The sequence below is a fragment of the Betta splendens genome, chromosome 16, assembly GCF_900634795.4.
Source record: "Betta splendens chromosome 16, fBetSpl5.4, whole genome shotgun sequence".
NCBI lineage: Eukaryota > Metazoa > Chordata > Actinopteri > Anabantiformes > Osphronemidae > Betta > Betta splendens.
The window spans coordinates 15,327,415-15,352,762 of NC_040896.2; the positions used below are offsets into that span (position 1 = coordinate 15,327,415).

Consider the following 25,348-nt stretch of genomic DNA (forward strand, 5'->3'; position numbering starts at 1 on the left):
ATCTAGCACAGTGTTATCGCGTGAAAGTGTTTATTTCTTAGTGCAAACTGAGTTTACATGGTTTGCAAATCTTTAACAGTATTTACATTAATTTAACTTAAATATTGTATGAGTAATAATTACTAGACACTTTCATAGAGGCCAGAGGAACGGTTGCGAATGGTATCAAGGGCAGATCGACATGAGCAGCCTTTGCAGATGGAATGAGAAGCATGGGAAGAATAGCTGAGGGAAGTCTGTTGTATGTCACCAAGGTCAAAACAAAGGATGAAGAGGAGGACCCTGGACAAACAAAAATGAGGTGGAAATTAGAAAAAAACAATTTAGGGGTGATTAATTAAACCAGAGTAAAGTATTCTGATTTACATACGTCTGTATAATTTTACATTTACACAAGATCATTTTCCAATAACTGATTCGGTTTAATGGCAGCCGTGACATAGACGTCAGTGTCTGGCCTTACGCCGGCACATTTTGGTACCTGCTGGATACATTCACCACAGCGTTAAGACGCAGCGCAGCCGCCTCTTGTTTACCTCAATGGCGCACAACCCTGCGCTTTCCTCGAGGGCTCGAGTTTACCGAGCATGCGCAGTGGCAACCAGCCGTGTCAGTCTTCTCCGCGCCTGCTGCAGCTCTCAGCTCGGTGCTCTCCTTCCTGGCACAGCATCACATTTGTTCACCACATACTGAGCAAATCCGCGTTTTCTTTGAGAGTTTATGTCTCTGTCTGACCGGCCGCTTCTCGTCGCGCCCGGACATTGTGGTTGAGTCATCAAACACAGCGTTGAAGCGCTTATGGTCGGTGAGTACATGGAGATAAAAGGGCTGGCTAGTCTGCAGAAGCTGCTCCTCAGGTCATGGCAGCTAGCTTGCTAATGTTAGTTATGTCTCTCTCTGGCCTTGCTCGGGAACGTGTTGGGTCACCTCCACCTGCTTAGCTCCAACTGGCAACCCACTGCACGTATTTGATGAAGACTCTGATGTAATGTGACATGGTTTGAAGTCAAGCTAGCAAACGTGGGCTAGCGTTAGATGGTGCTCTTGTGAGAAGCTCGTTAGCTTGAGGCTGGAGCTCGTTAAAGCGATTACGATAATAGTAACTGTAAGAGAAGCGGTGTATTAGTATTATAATGTTAGCGGTGTTAAGTTTCTACAGATGAAGGTTTAAGGTGGTGAATCGTTTATTGTACTTAAGGAAGTGAAACGACTGTTTTTAAGTCTAGGTCCACCATGGTCGCAAGCTGCTTGTCTCGCTGGCTTCCAGCATCTACTCACCTTGCATTTAAAATAACTGATGAATGTTTGCAATATTGAGTAAGGCTGGCAGATCTTGATAATGTTCGAATGTCTTCACCATTTTTACTTGAAATGGATCACTTTGAAGTGCACAGCAGCCGTTGTCTCATGGCTGGCTCTGATCCAGGTCACTTTCCCTTTCACTGAATATCTACAGCAGACACAAACATAAAGCTGAGAAGTGTGGTTTTGCTCCTGTTAGGATGATTAGTTACATCAACGTCTAAGCAGATGTTTGCAAACTAGCTTTAGGTTAAACGTTTTTCACGGCTTGAGTAGCCTTTATTGTCACATGTAAACATCATGTAGTCAAATAGTGGTTGTATTTTAAATTGTAGCAGCTTGTAAGTGAAATGAGGTTAGTTTAACTAACTTGTAAACGTTTTGTTAAAAAAAGGTGTGATGAAAGTTCTGTTGTTTATTTAAGGTAATATTTGTCTACTTCTAAAAACTGTTATAATCAGATATTTTTTAATATGTTCAACACACAATTCAGTTTTAAGACGTGACTTATTCTCCTATAAAATCAGCACAATTAATTTTATAGAAGTTGGATTTCATTTTGATATTTGGGTAAATACTATATTTAGGATCTTAATATAATATTTAGTTAACCAGGTGGGGTTGAGTCATGGAAATTAAATGTTGGACGTCATTGTTTTGCATTCTAAGTGCAGTTGAAGAAAGTTTGTTTGTTGTCTCATTTGAGGAACCTTTTACCAAACTAAACTATGTGTATTAATGTAAAATGAAAATGCAGGTGCAACACATTGAGATTTTAGTCAAACACTGTCGCTGCTTGGATTCTAGGAGAAAATGTTTATGCCTAAAACGGCTTGTCAGTGTGGCACTTTGTGAAATTGTGTTTTGTGTTACAGGAATCTGCTTTGCCTGACCACCACATCTGGATTGCCTTCTACGTTCGGTTGCCATGATGCTTGGGTTGCAGGGAAATGCATCATCCTCTAAAGTGTATCGTTGTGTGGCCTGTTCAGCCACCTTTACTGGACTGGCGTCGTTGCTTGTACATCAGGCATCCCATGCTAGTGCTCTCGCCAAGGTTCCTGCCCTGCCTCCACAATCTAATATCAGGCCACATGAAACACTATCTGCAAGTCTAGACCTATCCAGTGAACACCGCAGTCCACAAACAGTCTTACCCGAGAGTCCTTCACCTTCTTTTTACATTTGTGATTGTGGAGAGGAGTTTCAGGACTTCAATCTTATGCTGGAGCACAAGCGTTCACATGTCTCTCAAATACAGCTCCTACAGTCCATGGGTGATAATATGGTCTCTAGTAGAACAGGCATTGAAAAAATGTTTCCCACACAGCATTTACCTTTAACCCCTGCTGTAAACCAGCCACCTCTGGTACTTAGCTGCCCCTCTACCTCGAAGTCCCTAGCTGTGGAGTTGCCTACACTAACAGACCATAAAGCAGATGTAAGCCTTGGAGATGGCACTGCCATATTAACCACTCCTCAAGACCTGTGCAAGCCATCTCAAGATGACGGAGAAAACCATGACAATATGTCGGCCACAGCAGAGCAAATAACACAGAGGGAGGAGGAAATTAACTCCCAGGACATATCAGAGTCTATTCTCAACAATGAAAAAGGTGAGAGTTTTCCCAAAAATAATTCCATAATGAAGTTGCTAGCATCAGCATATATGAAGCGCTTTGTACCTCGTCCAACTCAAATCAATCCAAATCAAAATAATAGCACGGTAACCCCCAAACAAGAGGTTTGCCCTGTTGACATCACACCAGGAGCAAAACCACAGATGCCTGCAGTTAAGGATCTCTCTATTACACAGTTGAGGCGACTGCTTGTAAAACCTGGTATAAAGACAAAAGCTCCGCCCATTGGCCGGATCCTTGAGTCTAGTAAGAAGAAGATTGTTTCTCTGACCAAGACTTTTTCACCTGTTGTTGTTCTTGAAACTCGTCAAAAGCTTATGGATCCTATAGGCAATGGTACATATGGGAGTTATCAATGTGGCCGCTGTCGTAGGGTCTTTCAAAGCTTAGACAGACTGACAGAGCATCATTTGTTGCACAAAAAAGAAAGGATTAAATGTTGCCGTCGCTGCAAACAGCTGATCATTGGGCGGCTGCCTTTACCTGACAATCATGTATGCCCTCAGTTAGCAAACAGGGCCAAACAGTCGTCGAGTTCTTTAAGGAGCAATTTACCATTTTCCCAAAAAGTTATGCCATTCCACAGTTACGGCAATACAAAAAAAATATTTTTTTGTCCACTGTGCAAGCACAGCTATGCACGAAGGTGGAACCTCAAGACCCACAAGTGCCAGGGACCAAGGTCAGCCTTCCCTCTGCAAGACAGTCGCCCTGTACAGAAAATGTTTGCATTAAAATCAAACAGTAATGGCCAAACAAATGCAAAATATAGAGATGAATCCCAAAGTGCCAAGAATATTGCTGTTAACACTGAACTCACTAGTCTTATAAAGGTGGAGGCAACCTCTCTCACTTCAGAGCAGTCTGCAGTATCACAGTTGTCATGGACTAATTCAGCAAAAAACTTTTTGCCGTTCTACCCCAAATCTTCATCTGTGGCGCAGGATAAAGATGCCTCTCCAAGTAGGATTTCTCACCAGCAGGGAGACGAAAACAGCTGGAATGCAGCAGCAGAAAATCATGACAGTAGTGAAGGAAAATGGGTAATGCCCTTGGATGATCAAATGGATATGCAGAGCTCTGCAGAGAATGCAGATGATGACGTTGACATCAATGATGGCGGTGGTGAAGTGGCAAAGTCTGTTGACCATGAAGAGACAACACCCCCTGGCCTGCACTATTACGTCAGAGACGGGGTCAAAAGGTACCCATGCAACCGATGTCAGAAAACCTACAGTCGGCCATGTACTTTGAGGAGGCATCTACGGTTGTGCGGGTTCAGGCCACGTGGACTTTCAGCTTTAACACAAGGCCAAGATGCCAGTCCACTAAATGCAAACAACGTGAAACCAATGTTTGCTTGTTTTGTCTGTGGGAAACAGTTCAACCGTAAAGATAACATGATGACTCACAGAAAGAGGTGTCAGTTGCAGCGAACAATGTCAGATGTAGATGGAGGAATGGTGCAGCAGAGTTTGCCAGGGAGTGCAGCAGACTGTCCAACCCAGGAAGATGAAGGAAGCAACTGGGGCATCATGTCACTTCCCTCTGTACTTCCAAGAAGAGTGACGTGTGAGTGTGGAGTTGGATTTACATCTCCAAGGCTTCTCCTGGAGCACCTACAGAAGCACGCGCAGGAATCATACACGTGTCCAACCTGTGGAGAAACTGTCAGCTCCTGGGCTGACTATGAAGTTCACCTGCAGATCCACATGCATCCAAATCACTTGCTGCTGAAGGGAATGCAACCACAACGATCTCAACCTTTGTTACTACGATTTCAACAGCAGCCATCTCCGCCGCAGCCTCCCACAGACGTCCATCAACTTCCACAGAAGCAGCCGCATCCAGAGAAGATAATAAGTCCCATTAAAAAGCAACAGCGGATTGTATGCACGCGATGCGGTAACTCTTTTGCCACACGCTGTTCCCTTCGGAAGCACATTTCATGGAATCGATGCAAAGGTGGACGTGTTGTAACCCCACCCACAAACCTACCAAAAACCTACCACTGTTCACACTGCAACTCTGACTTCCCAAACACTATCAGTCTTCTGTTTCATCAGAGGAGTGGGGCTTGCAAGCCCACCATCAAGCCTGCACGCTGCCCCGTTTGCCTCCGCTGGTTTGGCACTATGGTGGGTTTGCAGAAACATCTGCTCAGTCACAAACAGTCAGAATCATATCGTTGTGATGCCTGTCAGGGTACATACTCAAACCTTAAATCCCTCCAAAACCACAGGAGGAGGATTCATCGCATTTTAGTAGGGGGCTCTAAGCCAGTAACGCAAGAACCACTCACTTCTTAATGCCACTGAAAAAGTTCTTAACATGAAAGCGTGCTCTGAGAAAAGAGCACTTGTTTTTATGACAGCCTGTTTCTTCCATATTTGCCAGTAGTAACTTTTTATTCTGACAGTTGTTGTACAGCTACGCAGGTTGATGTTTGTCATAGTAGCTTGCTATTGTAAAAACAACAGCTTTGTTATACTGCATATTTTATGACATTAATCCCTATGTTCGATACCCTCATCATCATGTAAATCAGGGGTTGCCAACCCTGGTCCTCAAGACCCACAGTCCTGCTGGTTTTCCAACTCTCCCAGCTCTAGAGGACCAGGGTTGGCCACCCCTTATGTAAATGTTTGTATTTGGGAATCAGACTCAAAGAGGGTGTGATGTAGCTTGTTGTTGTCACTGGTATTAATAAAAATATCAGAATGTAAAGCCTATTACATTGGGTTTTTTATAATATGTGATATCTTCTTGAAACACTAAAGGTGAACACAAACAACTTAAAAACAATGTTTTACCCTACATGAAATATTATTGGCGTCGCAAAAGGATTTGGGAGGTGGTTGGAATTACAATTTCAGGAAAAGTGGGTAAATATAAATATACAGGTTCAAAGCCTCTGCTATTTCAGTTGAATCTCTTGCATGTTCACTAATACTCCTAAAATGATATTGAATTACCAAGCTGCCAGTCTGGGGCTAGTCCATGGCAGGTGATGTCTCTGTGTTGTAGAAGATTGTGACAAGCTAAAATAAGTTTATGTGAGTGCAAAAGCGTCAAGCTCATGTTACTTTTCTTTATTACTTTTCCTGAACACTAAAACCCACAAACCGCAGTAATACTGAAGTTGAAGCCGAACTCCCCGCCGGTAGGTGTCAGTATAACCAAACACACGGCGGGTGGTTTTGTAGAGAAGTGCGCCGTCCGTAGAAGAAGACTACAGGCGCTTTTTATTTGTTATGGCTAACTGGCTTATTTATGTATACTCTTGCTCAACGCCGTCAAGTTGGAAAAATTACGAATGATAGGTGAAACGTCAATCAGTCATTAGCTGCCGGTTTGTTGCAAGGATATTCCAGAGTGCGACGATATTTGGACCGTCCTGTGAAAGTAAGGCAGCGTTGTCTTATATGAACTGGGCAGTTGAGGCTAACTCGCGTTAGCATGGCAGACTAGCAGCAGAGAAAATCAGGCGCGCCAAATCAAAGCGGTGTGTGTTGGAAACGTAATTATAACATTTCAAGATATTTTTCTGCACAGGAAGCATTTGTACTAAATATACTAGTCTGACGGAGTGTCTACAGTATGTATCTACAACCTTTGTAGTAGTCTACATGGTAATCGGTTTAGCAGGAGTTACTTGGCACATCTCAGAAGTTTTATTTTACGTTTAAAGACAAAGATAGACAGTTAGACTTGCCTTATCCGTGGTATGTTAAAATTATATTGTGCATGGAGTGTTAAAAAGTGCAGCTATCCATATCTCAGCATTACTCCAGCGTAGCTATTAGCATAACCAGTTCCCCTGACCAGGTGGTGGTAGTCACCGTTAAATAAGGACGTAACATTTTGAATCAAATTAATGTTTGTATAGTTCACCGTTATTTATTCTCAGTCGTGTCTCTGTTGACAGGTAAGGTGCTCTATTGGGATCAACACCCATGCCTACTATAATCATGGAGAGTGGAAAACAAAACCTGCAAAATGTCCTGGAGGATGACTTGGGCAGCAAGCTGATTAATGCTGACCGGTTCTGTTACAGCTGTGAGCAAATATTTGCAAATCGGCAGTGCCTCGAGGAACACGTCTGTTCTTGTGTAAGTTACATCTGCTCCTGTGGGACTGAGTTTGCTGACTACAAAGACATGCAAAAGCACAGCACCACTCATAAACCTGGACACCAAGTGCTTACTCACCGAAAAATAAAGCAACATAGAATTCAGAAGTGCGTTGAAGAGGAGCAGAAGCTACAAAGGTTACAGATAGGAGACACCTGGAAAACGCAGAAGGTGAACTGCATTCCACCAGTTTCTTTGCAAGCGATGCCTGCTCTTCAAAAATCATCGTATACCCCGCAATTTCCAATACAGTCTGCACTAATGTCACAAGTGCCTGCGTTGCTGCCCTCTGCATCACAAGCATCTCTCCTAAAAAGGCCTATCACATCTGGAGCAGACATAATGAATATTTTTGGAGATGCTGGTTCACCAACAGTGGATCTCTGCGTGCTTTATCAGCCAATTGTGTTAGTGAGAAAACTGTGTAAGCTCAATAAGAAAGAAACATACTCTTGTGGTAAATGTGGTCAGTGTTTTGCGACGAGGCCCTCGCTAGTCTCCCATTTCAGTGCGCATGTCACCGATAAGATTTCTGGCTGTGTAGGATGTGGTCTGCTGCTCTCCAGCAAAAAAGTTGTACCCCGCTTTCATGTTTGTAATTCACCCAAATATGGTGCCAAATTCAGACTCATAACTGCAAAACCGCTGAGTGGCAGCAAGGGTAACATTGAAGCCATTTCATATAGGATGCCCAACCAGAGAGCTCACATGGTTCAGAACGACGGTGCTCAGAGGATTCAGGCCACTTGCTCTCTACAACAGAAAAGCCAAAATCCCACCATGGCTGACAAAAGTATTCAGAGAACTTCCACCCTAAAATTGAAAAATGAGATTGTCAGAACACATAGTAAAAGCAATCACATGCCTTATGTCACTCCAACTTTGCAGTCAAAGATTCAAAATTTCTGTGCAACCAAGCATAGTGTCTCAGTTTCTTCAAAAATGCACAGTCCAATTCCTAGTCCATATAATAAAAGTGCCCAGGGGCTTCCTGTTTTCTCTTCTGGACCATTAAAGACACCCACACACTCTGTTTTAACCCAACTTATCCAGACATCCCCTGAACATAGTGAATTCAAATGTCGTGTCTGTCATCTTTCTTTTGTAAGTGCTCACGTGCTTCAGAGGCACAAGTGTGCAAAGGCACTGGAGTTCATGGCACAACATGGACGAGGTGGCAGGAAGCATGCATTAAACAGTGTGACGCCTGTGGTAAGGGCAATTCCTGCTCAGATGAATGTTGAGAGAACGCATGAAAAATCAGCTTTGGGAAATGTAAAGAAACATCAAATTGTGACTGTTACTTTGGATCAAGAGGATCTGGATGATGATTGTTACATTGTTGAAAGTGGAACAGATAAACCCGCTGAGATGATTTACAAAGTAACCTCCTCTGTTCCTATCAAAACGTGACAAAGCTGTTAATTGCATGCATGATCAGTGAAAATTGCTTGACTTGGCTTGTTTAGGTTTATTCTCAGGAACATAATGCTCTGTGCTAATTATAAAGTCATGCAAGTGTTAAACAAACATACATTTTATTTTATTAAATGTTTTTTTTTTCTTTTGTCAGTGCACTTTGCAGTCCAGTCTTTTCTATCCACACAAAGTTTTAAGATAATTGCCCTGCAGCTGTTATCAAAGGTTTCGCTGAATAATGTATGTGTGTGACGCCCGTGTTTAATGCAGGAACCACTTATTGTATTGTAGGATGTTGCTTTTTAAATGGTTTTAGTACAATCAGAATCTGAGGATTGAGAACTGACTTCCAGTGTATTGTGTCTTAAACAGCTTTATGAGAGTATATGTTGTATTAAACAATATTTTCAAACACTTGTGTGAATAAATGAATGAATGCAGCAACTATTATGCAAGTTTATGCAAATTTATAATAAAATACCTCATATTGCTTTTTACCTAGATACGTAAGCAATGAATTATGGTCAGTTTTTTTTTACTGCACTTGAGGTGCTTGCAAAAAAATACAGTAAGAAATAATTTATTTAAAAAATCTAATGACATGTAAAGAGGTAGTATTACAAAGGTTTTACCATTTAAAACCCAACACTACTAATGCTAGTGTGTGTCCAGCAGAGGGCGCCAAGTAAAAGCACGCTGTTGTCCGTCTATAAGCTAAATATTCAGGGTTAGGTTGGGGCGTTCATGTGCTGCTTGTTTTTTCATCTTATTCAGGAGAGGAAGACTCGGCAGTCGTCCTGTAGTGGATATGTTAATGTTGCGTGTTAATGGTCGACATTTTCTGCAGGCAGATCGCTTTCTTAAAATGTACACAATATTCTGCTCATCGTGTTTTTGAAAGCACATTACTTATGTGCTTAGTTACACGTACTTCCTGCTACTGTTTGCGCTATTTGAGGAGACGAATCGTCGCATCCGGAAATCCCTACGGCTCGTGAAGTATCCGCTCTGTAAGCTCGGCGTGATTGACAGGTTTTGCGCTGCTTTGTGGAGGATAACGAGCCGTTAGCTGCTGCAAAGTGCCCAGACAAGGAGGGAGGCCAGGTCCGCGGCACGAGCGCACCCCCCCGCATCAGTGCACGCGAGCACAAAGTGCCCAACGGACACAACATGTTAGCCTGGAGCTAGCCAGCGCTAGCTTGTTGAACAGCGGTCAGTGCATGGCTACCGAGACCAGGCAAGCAGTTCGTGTTTACTACGTCCCAGCACTTCTCACTCTAACGCTAGCTTTAAATACACTCCGACGAGCTGACACCGCCTTTAAACGTTCTGAACGAGGCCTGCAATGTTAAACAACCGGAGCTTGCAGTGTGGCCTACACGAAGAAAACGCCTATTTCATCAGTGGTGTTGGTAGCGGATCGCTGGATGCAGCGCGGCTCGGCTCGGCTCGGCTCGGCAGTGTCATAGGCGTAGGTGACCCGCTGTGACACGATTCTGTCTTCGTGGGGTTCACAGCTGCAGGACATTAGTATGAGTCGGTCAGGACGCGTGACACGCGCGGTGTGTTCATGTCAGCTGCTACAGTATCCGTCTCCAAATACTGAGCATATTGTCAGTCACGTTTGTATAAACGGAACAGAAATAGTCTGATCCTTAGAGAATTTTACAAGTTAAACACCGGTCCACTGATTGTTTACTGCTGACGTAGAGCTAATATAAGACTGAGCAACTTGGTGAAGGCAGCAGTAAGACTTAGCGAACACCATGAAGCCGGTCATATCTAGCGTTTACTGGGAAACGTATGTGAGATTCATTCTGGTAATTATTCCATATTAAACCAGGTGTGATGACAGCATTTGATCAGCTACAACCTCCTTGTCACTGTCTAATCCACAGACTCTTGACATGGGGAGTAAAATGTCCTTCGGCAGAAGAAGCAGTGACCAAAATACAATCTCTGATTTAACGTCTGTGACATCTTCTTGCGTTTCTATCCATGCTCCCTCAGACTTTAGGCAGGTAGGTAGTGTAACAAGAAGGCACGGACCTTGAGAGGTTGAGCTGCCTATTTCCAGTGAACAGTTTTAGGCCTTTAAATGTAATAAGGGATATTTTCCTTCAATATGTTTGCAGTGTATTTTTATAGTCGTAAAGATCTTAAATGTGAAGTTCAGTCAAAGTGCAAAGTCTGTCACGCATCGTCTCTTTCCTCCACAGATACATGAAGGTATGACAGGCAGTGAAGGGGACCTGGAACCCACATCAGGACAGAGCATGAAGGCAACAGAACTGACTGAAACTACTCCAGAACTCCACTCACCAGGACACCAGGAGTCCAGCGACTCTGCCAATGTTGAGAAAGCAGATGTAGAAAAACACCTGAGTGAGTGCATGTCTCCACCAGTGGAGATGGAAGCACAGCATCAAACAGCGCCCGTGAGTGTGTGCAGCTCTACAACGTGCAGTCATGGGCCGGTGGTGGTTCGCAGAAAACCTGGACGGCCTCGCAAAAAACCTCTATTGACTGAGGACAAAACGGACCCAAAGACCTGTGGTCTCAATGCAGTTCAACATGGAGAGATCAGCACCACAATTCCAACATGTACGTCTGACACTGTAGTGTGCCCTTTGATCAGGAATTCAGATACTCATAATGCCTCTAATAATACAGCAGAAGGTGTTGGTATTCCTGTGCTGCTTAAAAGAAAAAGAGGAAGGCCAAGAAAAGCAGACACGCTAGCTCTTAACAACGCGCTTGCTAGGGCGGCTGCTGCCAGTGCTCCTGCTGCTTCTGCTCATGCTAATGTTAGTGGCCCTGCATGGACACTGAGAAGCAGAAAGGAGCAGCAGCTTATGGCAGAAGCTGGAAAGACTGAACCCAAAAGGAAGGGACGGCCCAAACTAACTAAACAGACCCCTTTGGAAAGCAGTACTCCACCCAACACGCCCGCTGTCAAGCGAAGAAGGTCTAAAGTCACTGATCAGCAGGTTCCAGCTAAAGTGTCCAGACTGGGGGATTCCCATGGGGCCTCATCAGTGTTGACCAATGACACAGACTGTGTGGCGAGAGCAGTGGCCGATAAGCAGGTTAAAGTTAGAATGGACAAACGAGAGGTTAAGATAGATGGAAGGGAAGCCCCGATCTCCCGAAAGTCTAGAGACAGACAAGAGCAAACAACACAGTTTGGACGGGTTTTATTACCACAACGACGACTGCGTTCTCGTACAGTGGCTGAGCCTGAGGTTGTTCCTCCTCAAGATGTGACCAGTGTGAAAGAGATAATCCCTAGTCAAAGTGATGCCCCTAAAATAACACCATCAGTGGACACACATGGTGATGAGGAGTTGCAAACAAAAAGCAGTTTTGATTCTTTAAAACACACAGATATTCCACAGAATCCAGAACCCATTATCACAGATGTTGTAATTAAAGAAAATCTCGAGCCGACTGAGATTCCTCCTGCTGTTAAAACTGAGAACCTGGAGGTAGAGCTGGATAATTTAAGTGGTGTGTCCCAGGCGACTAGTCCTAAATCTGTACATAACAGTGTCAGTGCAACATTAAAGCCTGAGGGTTTAAACACAGAGCAAACCTTTCTGAGGCTCAAGAAAGGTGGAAAGAGGCGGAGGAGAAGGAAGAGAAGTAAAGTTTTGTTACAGACTGAGGAACCTGTAGAAGACCAGGCAGACAACGCTGACATTCAACCTAAAACCGTCTGCCTGGAAAAGGACGGCAGCCCAAATGTGGACTCAGATGTGGTCTCCACTAAAAAAGGAGCAAAAACCTTGTTTAAATGTGGTTACTGTAGTCGTACATATAAGTTCTTGTCTCAGTTCGTCATCCATCAGCGCGTTCATACGGGAGAAAGGCCATTCAAATGTCCCGATTGTGACAAAAGCTTTAGCAAAAACTCCAACTTAAATCTTCATCTCAAGACTCACAAAAAAAGCAACATATATCAGAAATGTCCGTTCTGTAAGATCAAGTTCTCCTGCTCCGAGTACCCCTCTCACATGGAGCTGCACGAGAAGGAGCTGCTCCAGGCCTATGGGAAGGACGCGTCTGGGAAGCAGAGCAATGCGAACGGCAAGAGACGGAGTCACGGGCCTCACGCGCCGCTTTGTCCGGAAAAGAGGACGAGAAAAGTGTGTCAGTACTGCGGCAAAAACTTCCCGTTTCAGTCTGCCCTCGAGAGACACGTGCGTGTCCACACAGGGGAGAAGCCTTACAAGTGCGACATATGTGGCAAAGCTTTCGGTCAGGCCTATTTCCTTCGCGTTCATGAGCTCACACACTGGTCAGTGAAGCGTTACAACTGCACGCGCTGCAAAAAATCCTTCACGCATTACAGCAATGCCAAGAATCACACCTGTAAACCTGCCGGCAGCGAGGATGAGTGTGAGGCCAGCAGACGCGTGAGGTCGTCGCTCACCTACACCTGCCACATCTGCAAGAATGTATTTGACCACCTGCAGGAGTTCAACAGCCACATGCGAAACCACACAGGTGCGAAGCTCTACCGCTGCCTGCACTGTGACAAACTGTTCGGCGTGTTGTCGGAATTCGACACCCACCGCAGCAAGTGCAGAGGAGAGAAGAGCGGCTGCAGCTCTGTGACGAAAGCAGGAGGAGCCATGTCTTTAGTGCAGTACACTGTACCTGCTCTCAGAGGGTCACCGCCGCAGGACCGAGTCTTTCCCCCCGCGACGACCAACGGTGAGTCACAGAGAAGGCCGTCGCAGAGCATCCGCGGGAAACGCCTTGGAAACCTGAACAAACCGTTCCAGTCGTCCGTTGATCAGGATCATCGTGTCTCACGCCTGGTTTTAAAGTTAAACGAGCTAGATAACCGGTCGGACCCCAGGAAGTATCTGTGTCCAAGCTGCGGGCGACTGTTCAGGCACATGGGCAGACTGAGAGCCCACATGCTCACTCACACCCCGGGCCAGAGTTACACCTGCACCTGCTGTGGCAAGACTCTGGAGAACTGGGGCAAACTGTGGCGGCACCAGAGAATCCATCGACACAGACGCGGCCGCTTCATCTGTGCAAAGTGTGGACGCGGCTTTCGTTTCGCCGAGCGTTACAAGAAACACATGAGCGAGCACCCGGAGTTCCACTGGGTTCATGTCAGGCCCAGGAAAGTACCTCTGCCTTATGAGTGTGAGCTGTGCAGATGCAGCTTCAGGACTCTAGATTTGCTGTTCAGTCACCAGCTCTGCCATTCCTCCACTCAAGACACGCACAAGGACTCCGATTTTGATTTATTCATAGATGCTAATAGCACACAGTCAAAGAAAACGTTAAGCCACCCTGTGGCTGAGAACAGCTCTCCTCTGAGCCCCTCATCTAAATATCAGGACCCACTTCCTCAACTGTGGCCTCTAACGCCCATGATCACATTTAATCACAATCAGGATGCTGGTCTGGGTAAGAGTTTGCTGCATCCTAGTGGCACATGTTTGAGCCAAGATACAGAACCCGGTTATGATGGAAGAGACAAAACAACATATGGAAAACCCGTTATGCCTTTGTGTGTGAAAAGACCCATGACGCTTAACAGCAAATCAAACACCAGGTCAGATGGAGTTAAATGTGCTGTGTGTGGTAATGCATATTTTACTATACCAGACCTTTATCACCATTACCTGCAGCACGCTAGGGGCCAGGTGTAACTGTGTTTAACACCGGGCGTCATGCCAATACATGAGCAAAGTCTTTGTGTCATTTCTGCAAAACTGAAATCAAATGATTTAAACCAGTTGTCAGTTTTCAATTTTTAGTTTTAACTAAAGCACTTTGTTGTTTAGGTAGTGTTTTATAGAAGCCATTAACCTTTTTAGTTTCTATAACTTTCTGTCAGTGTTACAGGAGGACTGTAGAAAGGTGGAGTTGGTTAATGATGCCTTACTGGAAGTGATCTTATGTAATGTAATGGAACCGTTTACTTCAGCGCACCAACTGTGACATGTACGGTACATGACAGATTTGATCATGGGGCAGATATTTAGTGAAACCTAAACATTTCAAGCCCTCGTTTACACCTGTAACTTTGCAAGTGGCTTTTTCTTCTGTTTGTACTTGAACAGTGAACATTTAACATGGGACATTGCAGAAGTCTCAGTGAAATATTTCTCTTGTTGTCAACAAAGCTTTGGTTCATAAATATACTGCTATTTAGTTTCTTTACGCACATGAATATTTTTCAGACAACCGTCTCAGTCACATTTATACAGTGTGCCCACTGTAAATGTCACATCCAGTGTATTCCTGGCTTATGAATGTGGCTTCTGCTCTACAACAAGGACTTGCTGTACCGTGTTTCTGTTTACAGTTAAAAGCTGATATTAAATTATGCTGAAATTTCTCACCCCAGAAAAAAGCACGCACATTCCAGAACATGTCTTATTGTTCCATGATCAAATTACAGTATCATGCTTCAATGTCCTCTGTAATTTTATTTGAATCATGAAGATTAACTTTATTTGAAGCTGTTAATCAGATGAATTAGATTTGTTTTCTTTTATGATATGATTGAGTTTGTCAATAAAACTTGCTTTTGTATAAAAAATGTTTGGACTGATTATTTTTGTGTTTACATGTAAATAGTTAAACACGTTGCTCTTGAATTAAAGAAATATATTTTCATATACTTTGTTTTATGTAATAACTAGTTTAATGCCTGTTGCCCTAAAAAGTAAAGTCCAAAGTGATGACCCCGAGACCAGAACAGTAACATTATTGGCCTTTCTTATTTACTATAGAAATAAACACTTTCTTGTCCCATGTTTTATTTACTTTTTTATCTCACAGCAAGTGGCTCTGAAGGAACGTTTAGTTGGAGGACATGGTGTTGCGAATCCAGGTGGTGAAGTTGCAGACCTTGGTGTAGACTCCAGGATTGTTCCTCTGGGCGCAGCCGTAGCCCCAGGACACGATACCCTGCAGCTGACCGTTGCACACAACGGGGCCACCAGAGTCACCCTGAAGGGACACAGACACGATGATGTGAGCAGAGGTTGCTGAGTTCACCTGTAGATAACGTTACTGAATGCTGGGCTGCTACCTGGCAGGAGTCTTTGCCTCCCTCCAGGAATCCAGCACAGAACATGTTGGCGGTGATCTGTCCAGGGTAGGAGTTTCTGCAGCTAGTGTCGCTCAGGATGGGAGCATCCAGGCACATCAGACGATCAGGGTAGTTGCCTACAACAGAAACATTATAAGTATGAAACACGTCCAGCAAACTCTTTCTGACGTGTTTGCAGTGTTGGACTGACTTCCAGAAGCGCTGGTGTTGCCCCAGCCAGAGATCAGACAAGTAGTGCCTGCACTGGCACAGCTGGAGGGCAGGGACACAGTCTTCACGTAGCTGTTCAGAGTGGCGGGCTTGCTCAGCTTGATCAGCATGATGTCATTGTCCAGGTTCCTGCTGCTGTAGTTGGGGTGACGGATGATCTTAGCAGAGCTGATGAACTGCTCTGTGCCCTCGTTGACAGCGATGTTGTGCTCACCGAGACGCACCTCGATGCGACTGCAGGGAGAGGCAGAGATACAGTCCGTCTGACGCACATGTGAGCAGTTCTGTGGGGATTCGGCACAATCTGTACTCACGACTGGTAGCAGTGAGCAGCAGACACCACCCAGGTGCTGGAGATCAGGGAGCCTCCACAGAAGTGGTAGCCGACGTTCAGAGAGACCTGGTAGGGCACAGTGTTCTTTCTGCACTCGTAGCCTCCAACAATCTTGTCGTCATCATCCAAGGGAGCAGCAACTGGTAGATGAGAAGAATTGATCAAAGTCATCCTGTAAGTTACTAGTCACAGTGTTTGCATTAAAGCGTACGTGCACAGCAACGTTTTCTGAGTCTTCAAACTCACATGCTGCTGCGAACAGAGCCAGGAGAATCAGAGCCTTCATCGTGAGCTTGATGTCAGCTCAGCTGGACTCCAGGTCTTTATATACCTGCTCTGCTCACTGATTTGCTGAGGACACGTGGCCTATTTCAATTATTTACCATTATCTTCTGTGGAACTGTGTGTGAAACCCCACCTGGGAGACGACTGACACCTATGTATATATAATGATACAATATGTTCTGGTCAATGTAAAACTCTGATGCTTCCATGTGTATGTTTATTTTTTCCATTTTTGTCACATAAATTAATCCATAGTATAATATGATATGGTATAATATGTTATAATATAATATGAAGGATGGAGTCTATCTATAAAAATCTATTTCTGGAGCACTTTTAAATAAACTGTCAGTAAGTGGTTTGAATAGTTCTTTAAACAACCTTGTCATAAATGACTGACTGTAGAATAAGTTACTCTGACTAAAGAATTATTGTGGGAAGTGTCTCAGTAGATTTTCCTGCGTAACTAAAAAAATGAAAGACTATTACAAGGACTCATTACATGACATTTATTATATAAATGCATATTTTATAATTACCCCATCAATGATAATACAGATGGTTGGCTCACATAAACTAGTGTCGAGTGCTTCCAAGTCAAAGGTTATTGTTCATGGTTTAAATCAAATCCATTCAAATGTGTTTATTCACAACTTATGTTAATCCCCAGAGACTAAATCTCTATATATCACTAACAAAGACACATTGTCCCATACAAGTCCATGTTAATTAGATTCTATTAAAAATGGGCTGATCAACATGAGACCTTCAGAATGTGTCTGTTATGAACATGTCCAAACAGACTGGTGAGTGTTTAGTGCTGACACATCTGGATTGTTGCTCGGCAGTATGGAAACTCACAAAATACCTGAAGAAGCAACAGATAGCTCAGAGTCAAGCAGCAGGTTGATGTCACACATGATAAACCTTCCTGACTCATCTTGGACGTGAGGTGAACGTTTGGTCTGTCAGCATTTTTGCTTGGGAACATGTTTTATAAAATCTCCAATATATTAGCAAAATCAATTGATGTAAAAAATAAAATACGTTGAAGTGATCATGTGTAAAGTAGTTCTTCCTCAGCCTAGAAGTGATGCTACAGCGGCCAGTAAGTAGAATGTCTCACTATTATTTATTAAAGAAACATTTAGTAAGTGTATTTTAAAAAGACAAATGAAGAAATTCTTAATTAGTTACACAGAACATAGTGAATATAAAAAATAAAGGAAGTCTGCTTATATATATTAATTTTGGACTTACAGGATTTTTATACCATTTTAATATTATATTTTAGTTTTGTGAATTTCCTTCACATTTTAAACTTATTATTTGTTTAGTAATTTTTTTTCATGTGGAGTTGGAAAAGAATGATTAGTGCATTAGTAGTAGCCACTAAGGACTCGTGAAAATAACATGTCTTGCTTATTAATAGCTGTAAATGCTTTGCTTAGTTTTATTTTGTATTTATTTAATTGTTGTCATGTAGATAGTGAGATGGTTTATTGTTGATTTGGAGGATGATGATTAAGATCAACAAATACTTCTGTTAAATCTGTTAAGCATATTTCACAGTTTTTTTCCACCTGGAATTTGTCCACCTGTCTTTCTTGTAAAGACGGGTCTACTAGTGTTTGTTTTGAAAACAACAATAATATATTTCTGTTGGTGTAGATGCAGTTGTCACTAGTTGTCACTAGTTGAACATGTGACACAGTGTGTGTGTCACATGTAGTTCTTGTAGCGGAAAGTTGATGTTGGATTGTTTGTCTGTGTAAAGTCAAGAATTCAAGCAGAAAAAGAGCTTTTTTGGAGTATTTTTTTTTATTTCTTATCTCACATCAAGTGGCTCTGAATGAACGTTTAGTTGGAGGACATGGTGTTGCGAATCCAGGTGGTGAAGTTGCAGACCTTGGTGTAGACTCCAGGATTGTTCCTCTGGGCGCAGCCGTAGCCCCAGGACACGATACCCTGCAGCTGACCGTTGCACACAACGGGGCCACCAGAGTCACCCTGAAGGGACACAGACACGATGATGTGAGCAGAGGTTGCTGAGTTCACCTGTAGATAACGTTACTGAATGCTGAGCTGCTACCTGGCAGGAGTCTTTGCCTCCCTCCAGGAATCCAGCACAGAACATGTTGGTGGTGATCTGTCCAGGGTAGGAGTTTCTGCAGCTAGTGTCGCTCAGGATGGGAGCATCCAGGCACATCAGACGATCAGGGTAGTTGCCTACAACAGAACCATTATAAGTATGAAACACGTCCAGCAAACTCTTTCTGACGTGTTTGCAGTGTTGGACTGACTTCCAGAAGCGCTGGTGTTGCCCCAGCCAGAGATCAGACACTTGGTGCCTGCACTGGCACAGCTGGAGGGCAGGGACACAGTCTTCACGTAGCTGTTCAGAGTGGCGGGCTTGCTCAGCTTGATCAGCATGATGTCATTGTCCAGGTTCCTGCTGCTGTAGTTGGGGTGACGGATGACCTTAGCAGAGCTGATGAACTGCTCTGTGCCCTCGTTGACAGCGATGTTGTGCTCACCGAGACGCACCTCGATGCGACTGCAGGAAGAAGCATGAAAACAACTGTGAATCTAACATTCATTGCCACTTACTGTCTCTATCAGTGGCTCTAGATTAAGAAAAAGCTACATTGATTGAAGTGCAATAATGGCTGAACAAAATGTTTCACTAACAATGTTCATAGATTTTGTGTACTCACGACTGGTAGCAGTGAGCAGCAGACACCACCCAGGTGCTGGAGATCAGGGAGCCTCCACAGAAGTGGTAGCCGACGTTCAGAGAGACCTGGTAGGGCACAGTGTTCTTTCTGCACTCGTAGCCTCCAACAATCTTGTCGTCGTCATCCCCAAAGGGAGCAGCAACTGGTAGATGAGAAGAATTGACAATCTATGTCATGTTTGCATTAAAACGTGTGTGCACAGCAACGTTTGCTGAGTCTTCATACTCACATGCTGCTGCGAACAGAGCCAGGAGAATCAGAGCCTTCATCGTGAGCTTGATGTCAGCTCAGCTGGACTCCAGGTCTTTATATACCTGCTCTGCTCACTGATTTGCTGAGGACACGTCTCCTATTTCAATTATTTACTATTATCTTCTGTGGAACCGTATGTGAAACCCCACCAAGGGGACGACTGACACCTACGTATATACAGTATAATATGTTCTGGTCCTCAAACCGATCTCCTGACACATGTTTATGGATAAAGTGTAGTTTCATTTCATGTTTAACAAAAGCAAATAAACATATATAATAGCAACCTGTTGTTGTAGAAATCCATTTATTGTTATAGAAAATGTTTTTGTTTTCACTTTAAAAAACTGTTTAACTTCTTTAATAACATGTTGATGTCATTCATATTTAATAACATTATTAAAAGCCTGATGGCAGATTGTATATATATACGTATATGTGTATGTGTAAAATTTCCTATTAAGTTGTTTAAAAACTACAACCAGTCATATGAATAACAGCTTGATCATACTCTCATCTCAGTATGACACATTACTTTAGTGTATTGAAGTAAGTTTTCATTAATACTGTGGGACTGATTTATACATTTGTAGTTTTATATGATTAGAAAGATGGTTGTACAGGTTGTAACTGATTTATATAATTTCAGACTTAAAGGATAAGGGGTGACAAAAGTGGTGCAAATACCAGCTTTGAATGAATCCCTATTCCAAATTGATGATTAACGTAAGTAACATGTGCAGCACTTTGCCAAGCAGCAAACACGGAGCCAGTTTCAGTTCTTTACCATTATCTTGAGTACAGTGTGTGAAAAGACATCTGGAGGACGAGCGGCTATATGCTCACATGTATGTATGCACAGATGTTCAAACACGAAGCACCTGATTTCATGTATATAGTCATGGTGCCAAGGCATATAAATCAATACAAAAACAAATAAGCAAAGTTTATCTATTATATTATTTATGAAATTTTGATGATTAGTGATTATTATCGAAATAGACATCATTTGATAATGTAAAAAGCATTTAGTTGCATTATTCTATTATGATTTTTACATTAATATTTATTATTCTATTATCATTAGTACTTGAAAATCATGAATGTGTCATATGTACTGTCCATTGTATCATAATTACTATTATTTATGTTTTTATTTTGTGTTGAATGTATAATATGAGTTAAATGTAGCTGGAAGCATTCCGTAGTTTTTAAGCTAAGTTTAATTTACTATTTCTCTTTTTGATCAAATGCACGTTCAACCAAAACTAAATAGGACAAGGCCTCAGAAAGAAATGAGAGGGATGATCAAAGCGGTACTGTCGCCCTCCAGTTCTGATTGGCTCATTCAACGAACGTCCTCGTACCTCTTTTGTGGGAGGTGTTCGTTATTGCTGGATGACACCCGCCGTCAAAGCAGCGGTGCAATGGTATCGTTACCGCCTCACTGGAGAAGTTCAGTGTCCACAGAGACACAGCTTGCTGCTACGACAGCACAACCAAGGGTAAGAAAATAGAAAACAAGGATTGTTCATTGCTTCTACTCAGATGCTTTACCTGCTAATTTGTTAAGCAGTCATTTTATTTTTTGAATTAATGACATGTTTCTTGGATTTTTTAGCTGTATGTTTGTGGCTGGGGTTTGTGTACGGGGTGCCGAATGTAGAAGGAGCCCCTATAACTGGTTTTCTCACATTTAACTAAATGACACATGTTTTCTCACATTTAGTTAAATTTGCAAAAGTCTAAATGTAAATGTTGAATATAAATGTAAATGTTAAATGTAAATGTTAAATGTAAATGTTACACCGAGCGTAAAACTGAATATTTAAGTAGACTCCACCCCCTATGAGCCTAGATCAGTGACGCGGACTCAAACATCTCAAACAGTATACGCATAGCTCCGCCCACATCTGACTCTGGATCGGTGGACGACAATACTGGAGAGAAGCCTGAAGTCGAAGCCATCATGGCCGCCAGCTCCGACTCCCTCCCGTTAGCGGAGATTGAACGCGCTGTAACGGCATGTGTGCGGGCTGAGGCTCCGCTTCAAACTGCTGTTCCGTCGTAAACACCATGAATGAGGAGTTAAGTAGGTTTGAATGGAATAACCATTAACTAACTTTACTAGCTAGCCGAAGTTACGTCCAGGCTATAAACAAAAGTTTCCAGATGTGGGCGGGGTTTGCGCGCACCGTTTGAGGTGTTTGAGTTCTCGTCTCTGATCTGAGACCAGCGGTGTTCGAGGGTAGGGGTGGAGTCTACTTGCACATTCATGAATATTCAGTCTTACGCTAATTTATTATTTACATCTAACATTTAACATTTTACATTTACATTTAACTTTCATTTAACATTTAACATTTACATTTGACATTTACATTTAACATTTACATTTAGACTTGCACATTTAACTAAATGTGAAAAACATTTTGTGTCATTTAGTTAAATGTGAGAAAACTAGTTATAGGTGCTCCTTTTACATTTGGCACCCCATATTTGAGAGGCAAAACATGCTGCTACAGCATTGAGACTGATCAGCCCTGACAACACTTTAGAGCTGGTCCCATGTGTATGTTAACACTGTACTTTTATGAGCCCAACTTTAAAGTCCTTTGCTGTGTGTAACACTTAGTGTTCCCTGTGAATTCGATTTTCTTACTGTTATTGTGTCTCTGTCTGTGTAGAGTTTTTTTTTCTACCAGGTAATTCAAACTATGACTTTGATACAAGTCATAGTGTATTTATTAGAGGTGTTTGCATCACCTTATATCCCTTCAGACAAGATGAAGCTGTGATGATGCTATGATGTGCTGGATTTGGGTTATGTTTTTCTAACTGGATAAATATGTGAAAACAAAAATGATGAAATTCATTTTACTGGGCTCAATCCAGCATTTGTACACAGTGACATATGCTCTGTATAAATCCAGCAGTTTTCTATTGTGAATCCAGGTGGTGTACTTGCAGACGGCAGGCCTGTTTGCTGTAACCCTGCAGATCACCACTGTGCACTAGCGACACCGTGCAGGACGTAGAATCAGAGGACATGATGTGAGGAGGGGAGTTCAGAGCTTCATGTTTTTCCACTTAAAGACATAATATTCGACTAAATATTCAAATCCTACTATGTACAGCAATGTTTGTAGTTTTTTATTGGCGTTGCTCCAGCCAGATCGAGTTAAAAGTATTTCTCCAGTGCTTGTCAGAAAATCGGCTGTCCTCCATTAGAAAATATAGTAAAGATAATAAAAAGGTATGCGGACAGACAGACAGAAAGACAACTCAGATGATTGGGTTATATTTCTTGAGAGGAAAAAATCTTGACATATATGTTTAATATTCACACCTTCCCATATGTTTGGTTACCTTTATGACACCTTTGTATTGCTTTACTGAACTTGACAGTGCTCTTGCTCCAGCCAGGAATCCCACACTTCCACAGCAAGTGGTGGCAGTGACGTGGCCTTAAAGTAGCTGTTCAAGTTGGCAGGTCTGTTCCAACATGATCATCCACAGCTGCTGCTGTAGCTGTAAATCTGTTGCTATAAACCAACAAATGTTTCACAATGGCTCGTCATGCTACCAGATTCCTAAAGCAAATGTATCGTCCCTAATCATTTTAAAATGTTATGTTAATGTTTACAGGATAAAAGACCCTAATCACAGTTCATGTAACTTAGATTTACTTAAAAACATACTCAAAAAATAGTCAAAAATAGAAAAACCAGTGGAGGGCCAGTGCAACCAGAGCCTGAAAAACAAGCTCTTTTCAGCTTTCCGTCAACAACCAGGCCGTGAGAAAAATCCACCTGGAAGATGACGCCCAACATGCTGACACATAACAGGTCACCAACACTTGGCTTATGAACAAACAAGTATCTTTGTATGAATTTACATACATTTTTTATCTTTGTTTCTATATGACACATGATTCTGGTACATTTATTACTGTGTTCATATTTACATTCTTCAGGTTCATCATGTAAGATATTCTCAAATATTCATACTTTCTAATGCCTTATTCTTCAGACTTTTTTCATTGTGTTTAATTTTTTCATTATAATTGTTATCTCAGTTGTTATTTATTATGATTACTTTTATCAATGCACAAAAAAGTCATTAATTGCAAGTGTGAGGTTGATGTTTATCATTTATTTTATTAAGACCTTTGTCATAGACAGAGATTTTTCTTTCTTAAAGATCACATTGGACTCGTTGGTCCTCTGGACAATTCTCCGTTTAGTAAGAGGACATGGTGTTGCGAATCCAGGTGGTGAAGTTGCAGACCTTGGTGTAGACTCCAGGATTGTTCCTCTGGGCGCAGCCGTAGCCCCAGGACACGATACCCTGCAGCTGACCGTTGCACACAACGGGGCCACCAGAGTCACCCTGAAGGGACACAGACACGATGATGTGAGCAGAGGTTGCTGAGTTCACCTGTAGATAACGTTACTGAATGCTGAGCTGCTACCTGGCAGGAGTCTTTGCCTCCCTCCAGGAATCCAGCACAGAACATGTTGGTGGTGATCTGTCCAGGGTAGGAGTTTCTGCAGCTAGTGTCGCTCAGGATGGGAGCATCCAGACACATCAGACGATCAGGGTAGTTGCCTACAACAGAAACATTATAAGTATGAAACACGTCCAGCAAACTCTTTCTGACGTGTTTGCAGTGTTGGACTGACTTCCAGAAGCGCTGGTGTTGCCCCAGCCAGAGATCAGACAAGTAGTGCCTGCACTGGCACAGCTGGAGGGCAGGGACACAGTCTTCACGTAGCTGTTCAGAGTGGCGGGCTTGCTCAGCTTGATCAGCATGATGTCATTGTCCAGGTTCCTGCTGCTGTAGTTGGGGTGACGGATGACCTTAGCAGAGCTGATGAACTGCTCTGTGCCCTCGTTGACAGCGATGTTGTGCTCACCGAGACGCACCTCGATGCGACTGCAGGAAGAAGCATGAAAACAACTGTGAATCTAACATTCATTGCCACTTACTGTCTCTATCAGTGGCTCTAGATTAAGAAAAAGCTACATTGATTGAAGTGCAATAATGGCTGAACAAAATGTTTCACTAACAATGTTCATAGATTTTGTGTACTCACGACTGGTAGCAGTGAGCAGCAGACACCACCCAGGTGCTGGAGATCAGGGAGCCTCCACAGAAGTGGTAGCCGACGTTCAGAGAGACCTGGTAGGGCACAGTGTTCTTTCTGCACTCGTAGCCTCCAACAATCTTGTCGTCATCATCCAAGGGAGCAGCAACTATTCAGAAAGGTAACAGATATTATAAAATACACTTATATTTTAATTTTTAAAAATCAATTTCATCAAAAAAGTAACTTACAGGCTGCAGCAAAGAGAGCAAAGAGAATGAAGTATTTCATCACTGCGTTCTGTGGAAACGGAACCTACATACAAGAGCAGATCCAGCAGGTTTATATACAGGTCCACTATCTAGCACAGCTTTTTATCAAACTTTTTCCCAAGGATTTTTCCATGTACTGTGCAATAGGATTAAACATTATCGCACCTGGGAAACAACATGATGGTTGAATAGAAGAAAAAACACGTGCAGGTAGAGATGTTACTTTGAATTGCTGTTTTAAATTGTATCTTTGGATTTAATGTACAGTAAAATGGACAAAAAGACACACATGATAGAAAAACGGTCGTTTTGTGTTTTGTATTTGTCACATATAAGAAAAGTACTCTTACATTAAAGTAAACTGTAAGTGGTTACTGCAGATAATAAAGATTTTATTGTTTTAACTGAATTTGGCACGATTGGCATATTTTTTAACTTACTGGTGTCAGTAATTAAACTGACAGTTTTCCCAGTTTACCAATAGTGCACATACATTTAAAGTGGTTAATATTATTGTCTCTCTCTTTTAAATAAAAGTATAGCGGGTATTTCAGTGATTAGTTATTTTTAGTGCAAGTTATTT

At 42.6% G+C, this 25,348-nt stretch overlaps 6 protein-coding genes and 1 long non-coding RNA gene across 12 annotated transcripts; 4 read left to right on the forward strand and 3 right to left on the reverse strand.

Moving 5' to 3' along the window:
- The first annotated feature begins 164 nt into the window (after positions 1-164).
- Positions 165-5,669, forward strand: im:7147486 (zinc finger protein Xfin). Of its 2 annotated transcripts, none has more exons than XM_055503417.1 (2): positions 165-301; positions 2,178-5,669. In XM_055503417.1, exon 2 carries the CDS (start codon positions 2,231-2,233, stop codon positions 5,249-5,251), a length of 3,021 nt encoding a protein of 1,006 aa, XP_055359392.1. In that variant the 5' UTR covers positions 165-301; positions 2,178-2,230; the 3' UTR covers positions 5,252-5,669. The 2 variants fall into 2 exon arrangements, with proteins under 2 accessions (XP_055359392.1, XP_028985695.1); XM_029129862.3 differs by lacking the exon at positions 165-301 and adding an exon at positions 618-805.
- A 480-nt stretch (positions 5,670-6,149) lies between these two features.
- LOC114843377 (uncharacterized) lies at positions 6,150-8,942 on the forward strand. Of its 2 annotated transcripts, none has more exons than XM_029129876.3 (2): positions 6,150-6,447; positions 6,871-8,942. In XM_029129876.3, the coding sequence occupies exon 2, from the start codon at positions 6,899-6,901 to the stop codon at positions 8,486-8,488; it is 1,590 nt and encodes a 529-aa protein (XP_028985709.1). In that variant the 5' UTR covers positions 6,150-6,447; positions 6,871-6,898; the 3' UTR covers positions 8,489-8,942. The 2 variants fall into 2 exon arrangements, with proteins under 2 accessions (XP_028985709.1, XP_028985708.1); XM_029129875.3 differs by having other exon boundaries at positions 6,150-6,347.
- Positions 8,943-9,225: 283 nt separating this feature from the next.
- On the forward strand, positions 9,226-15,083 carry si:dkeyp-84f3.9 (zinc finger protein 665). 4 transcript variants are annotated; one of them, XM_029129858.3, is made up of 3 exons: positions 9,226-9,965; positions 10,393-10,515; positions 10,714-15,083. In XM_029129858.3, exons 1-3 carry the CDS (start codon positions 9,840-9,842, stop codon positions 14,170-14,172), a joined length of 3,708 nt encoding a protein of 1,235 aa, XP_028985691.1. In that variant the 5' UTR covers positions 9,226-9,839; the 3' UTR covers positions 14,173-15,083. The 4 variants fall into 4 exon arrangements, with proteins under 4 accessions (XP_028985691.1, XP_028985693.1, XP_028985694.1 ...); XM_029129860.3 differs by having other exon boundaries at positions 9,227-9,731; XM_029129859.3 differs by having other exon boundaries at positions 9,822-10,295.
- A 133-nt stretch (positions 15,084-15,216) lies between these two features.
- Positions 15,217-16,470, reverse strand: LOC114843394 (trypsin-3-like). Its single transcript, XM_029129908.3, has 5 exons — positions 16,375-16,470; positions 16,109-16,268; positions 15,775-16,028; positions 15,564-15,700; positions 15,217-15,481 (listed from the first exon to the last, which is right to left on the reverse strand). Exons 1-5 carry the CDS (start codon positions 16,412-16,414, stop codon positions 15,332-15,334), a joined length of 741 nt encoding a protein of 246 aa, XP_028985741.2. The 5' UTR covers positions 16,415-16,470; the 3' UTR covers positions 15,217-15,331.
- A 1,727-nt stretch (positions 16,471-18,197) lies between these two features.
- On the reverse strand, positions 18,198-19,498 carry LOC114843100 (trypsin-3). Its single transcript, XM_029129322.3, has 5 exons — positions 19,381-19,498; positions 19,131-19,293; positions 18,717-18,970; positions 18,506-18,642; positions 18,198-18,423 (listed from the first exon to the last, which is right to left on the reverse strand). Exons 1-5 carry the CDS (start codon positions 19,418-19,420, stop codon positions 18,274-18,276), a joined length of 744 nt encoding a protein of 247 aa, XP_028985155.1. The 5' UTR covers positions 19,421-19,498; the 3' UTR covers positions 18,198-18,273.
- Positions 19,499-20,509: 1,011 nt separating this feature from the next.
- Positions 20,510-24,211, forward strand: LOC121201746 (uncharacterized). Its single transcript, XR_005896843.2, has 2 exons — positions 20,510-20,908; positions 22,359-24,211. It is a non-coding gene; the product is annotated as an uncharacterized LOC121201746 (long non-coding RNA).
- On the reverse strand, positions 23,539-24,865 carry LOC114843554 (trypsin-3-like). The gene is made up of 5 exons (XM_029130211.3): positions 24,745-24,865; positions 24,503-24,662; positions 24,089-24,342; positions 23,878-24,014; positions 23,539-23,795 (listed from the first exon to the last, which is right to left on the reverse strand). Exons 1-5 carry the CDS (start codon positions 24,782-24,784, stop codon positions 23,646-23,648), a joined length of 741 nt encoding a protein of 246 aa, XP_028986044.1. The 5' UTR covers positions 24,785-24,865; the 3' UTR covers positions 23,539-23,645.
- Positions 24,866-25,348: the final 483 nt, after the last annotated feature.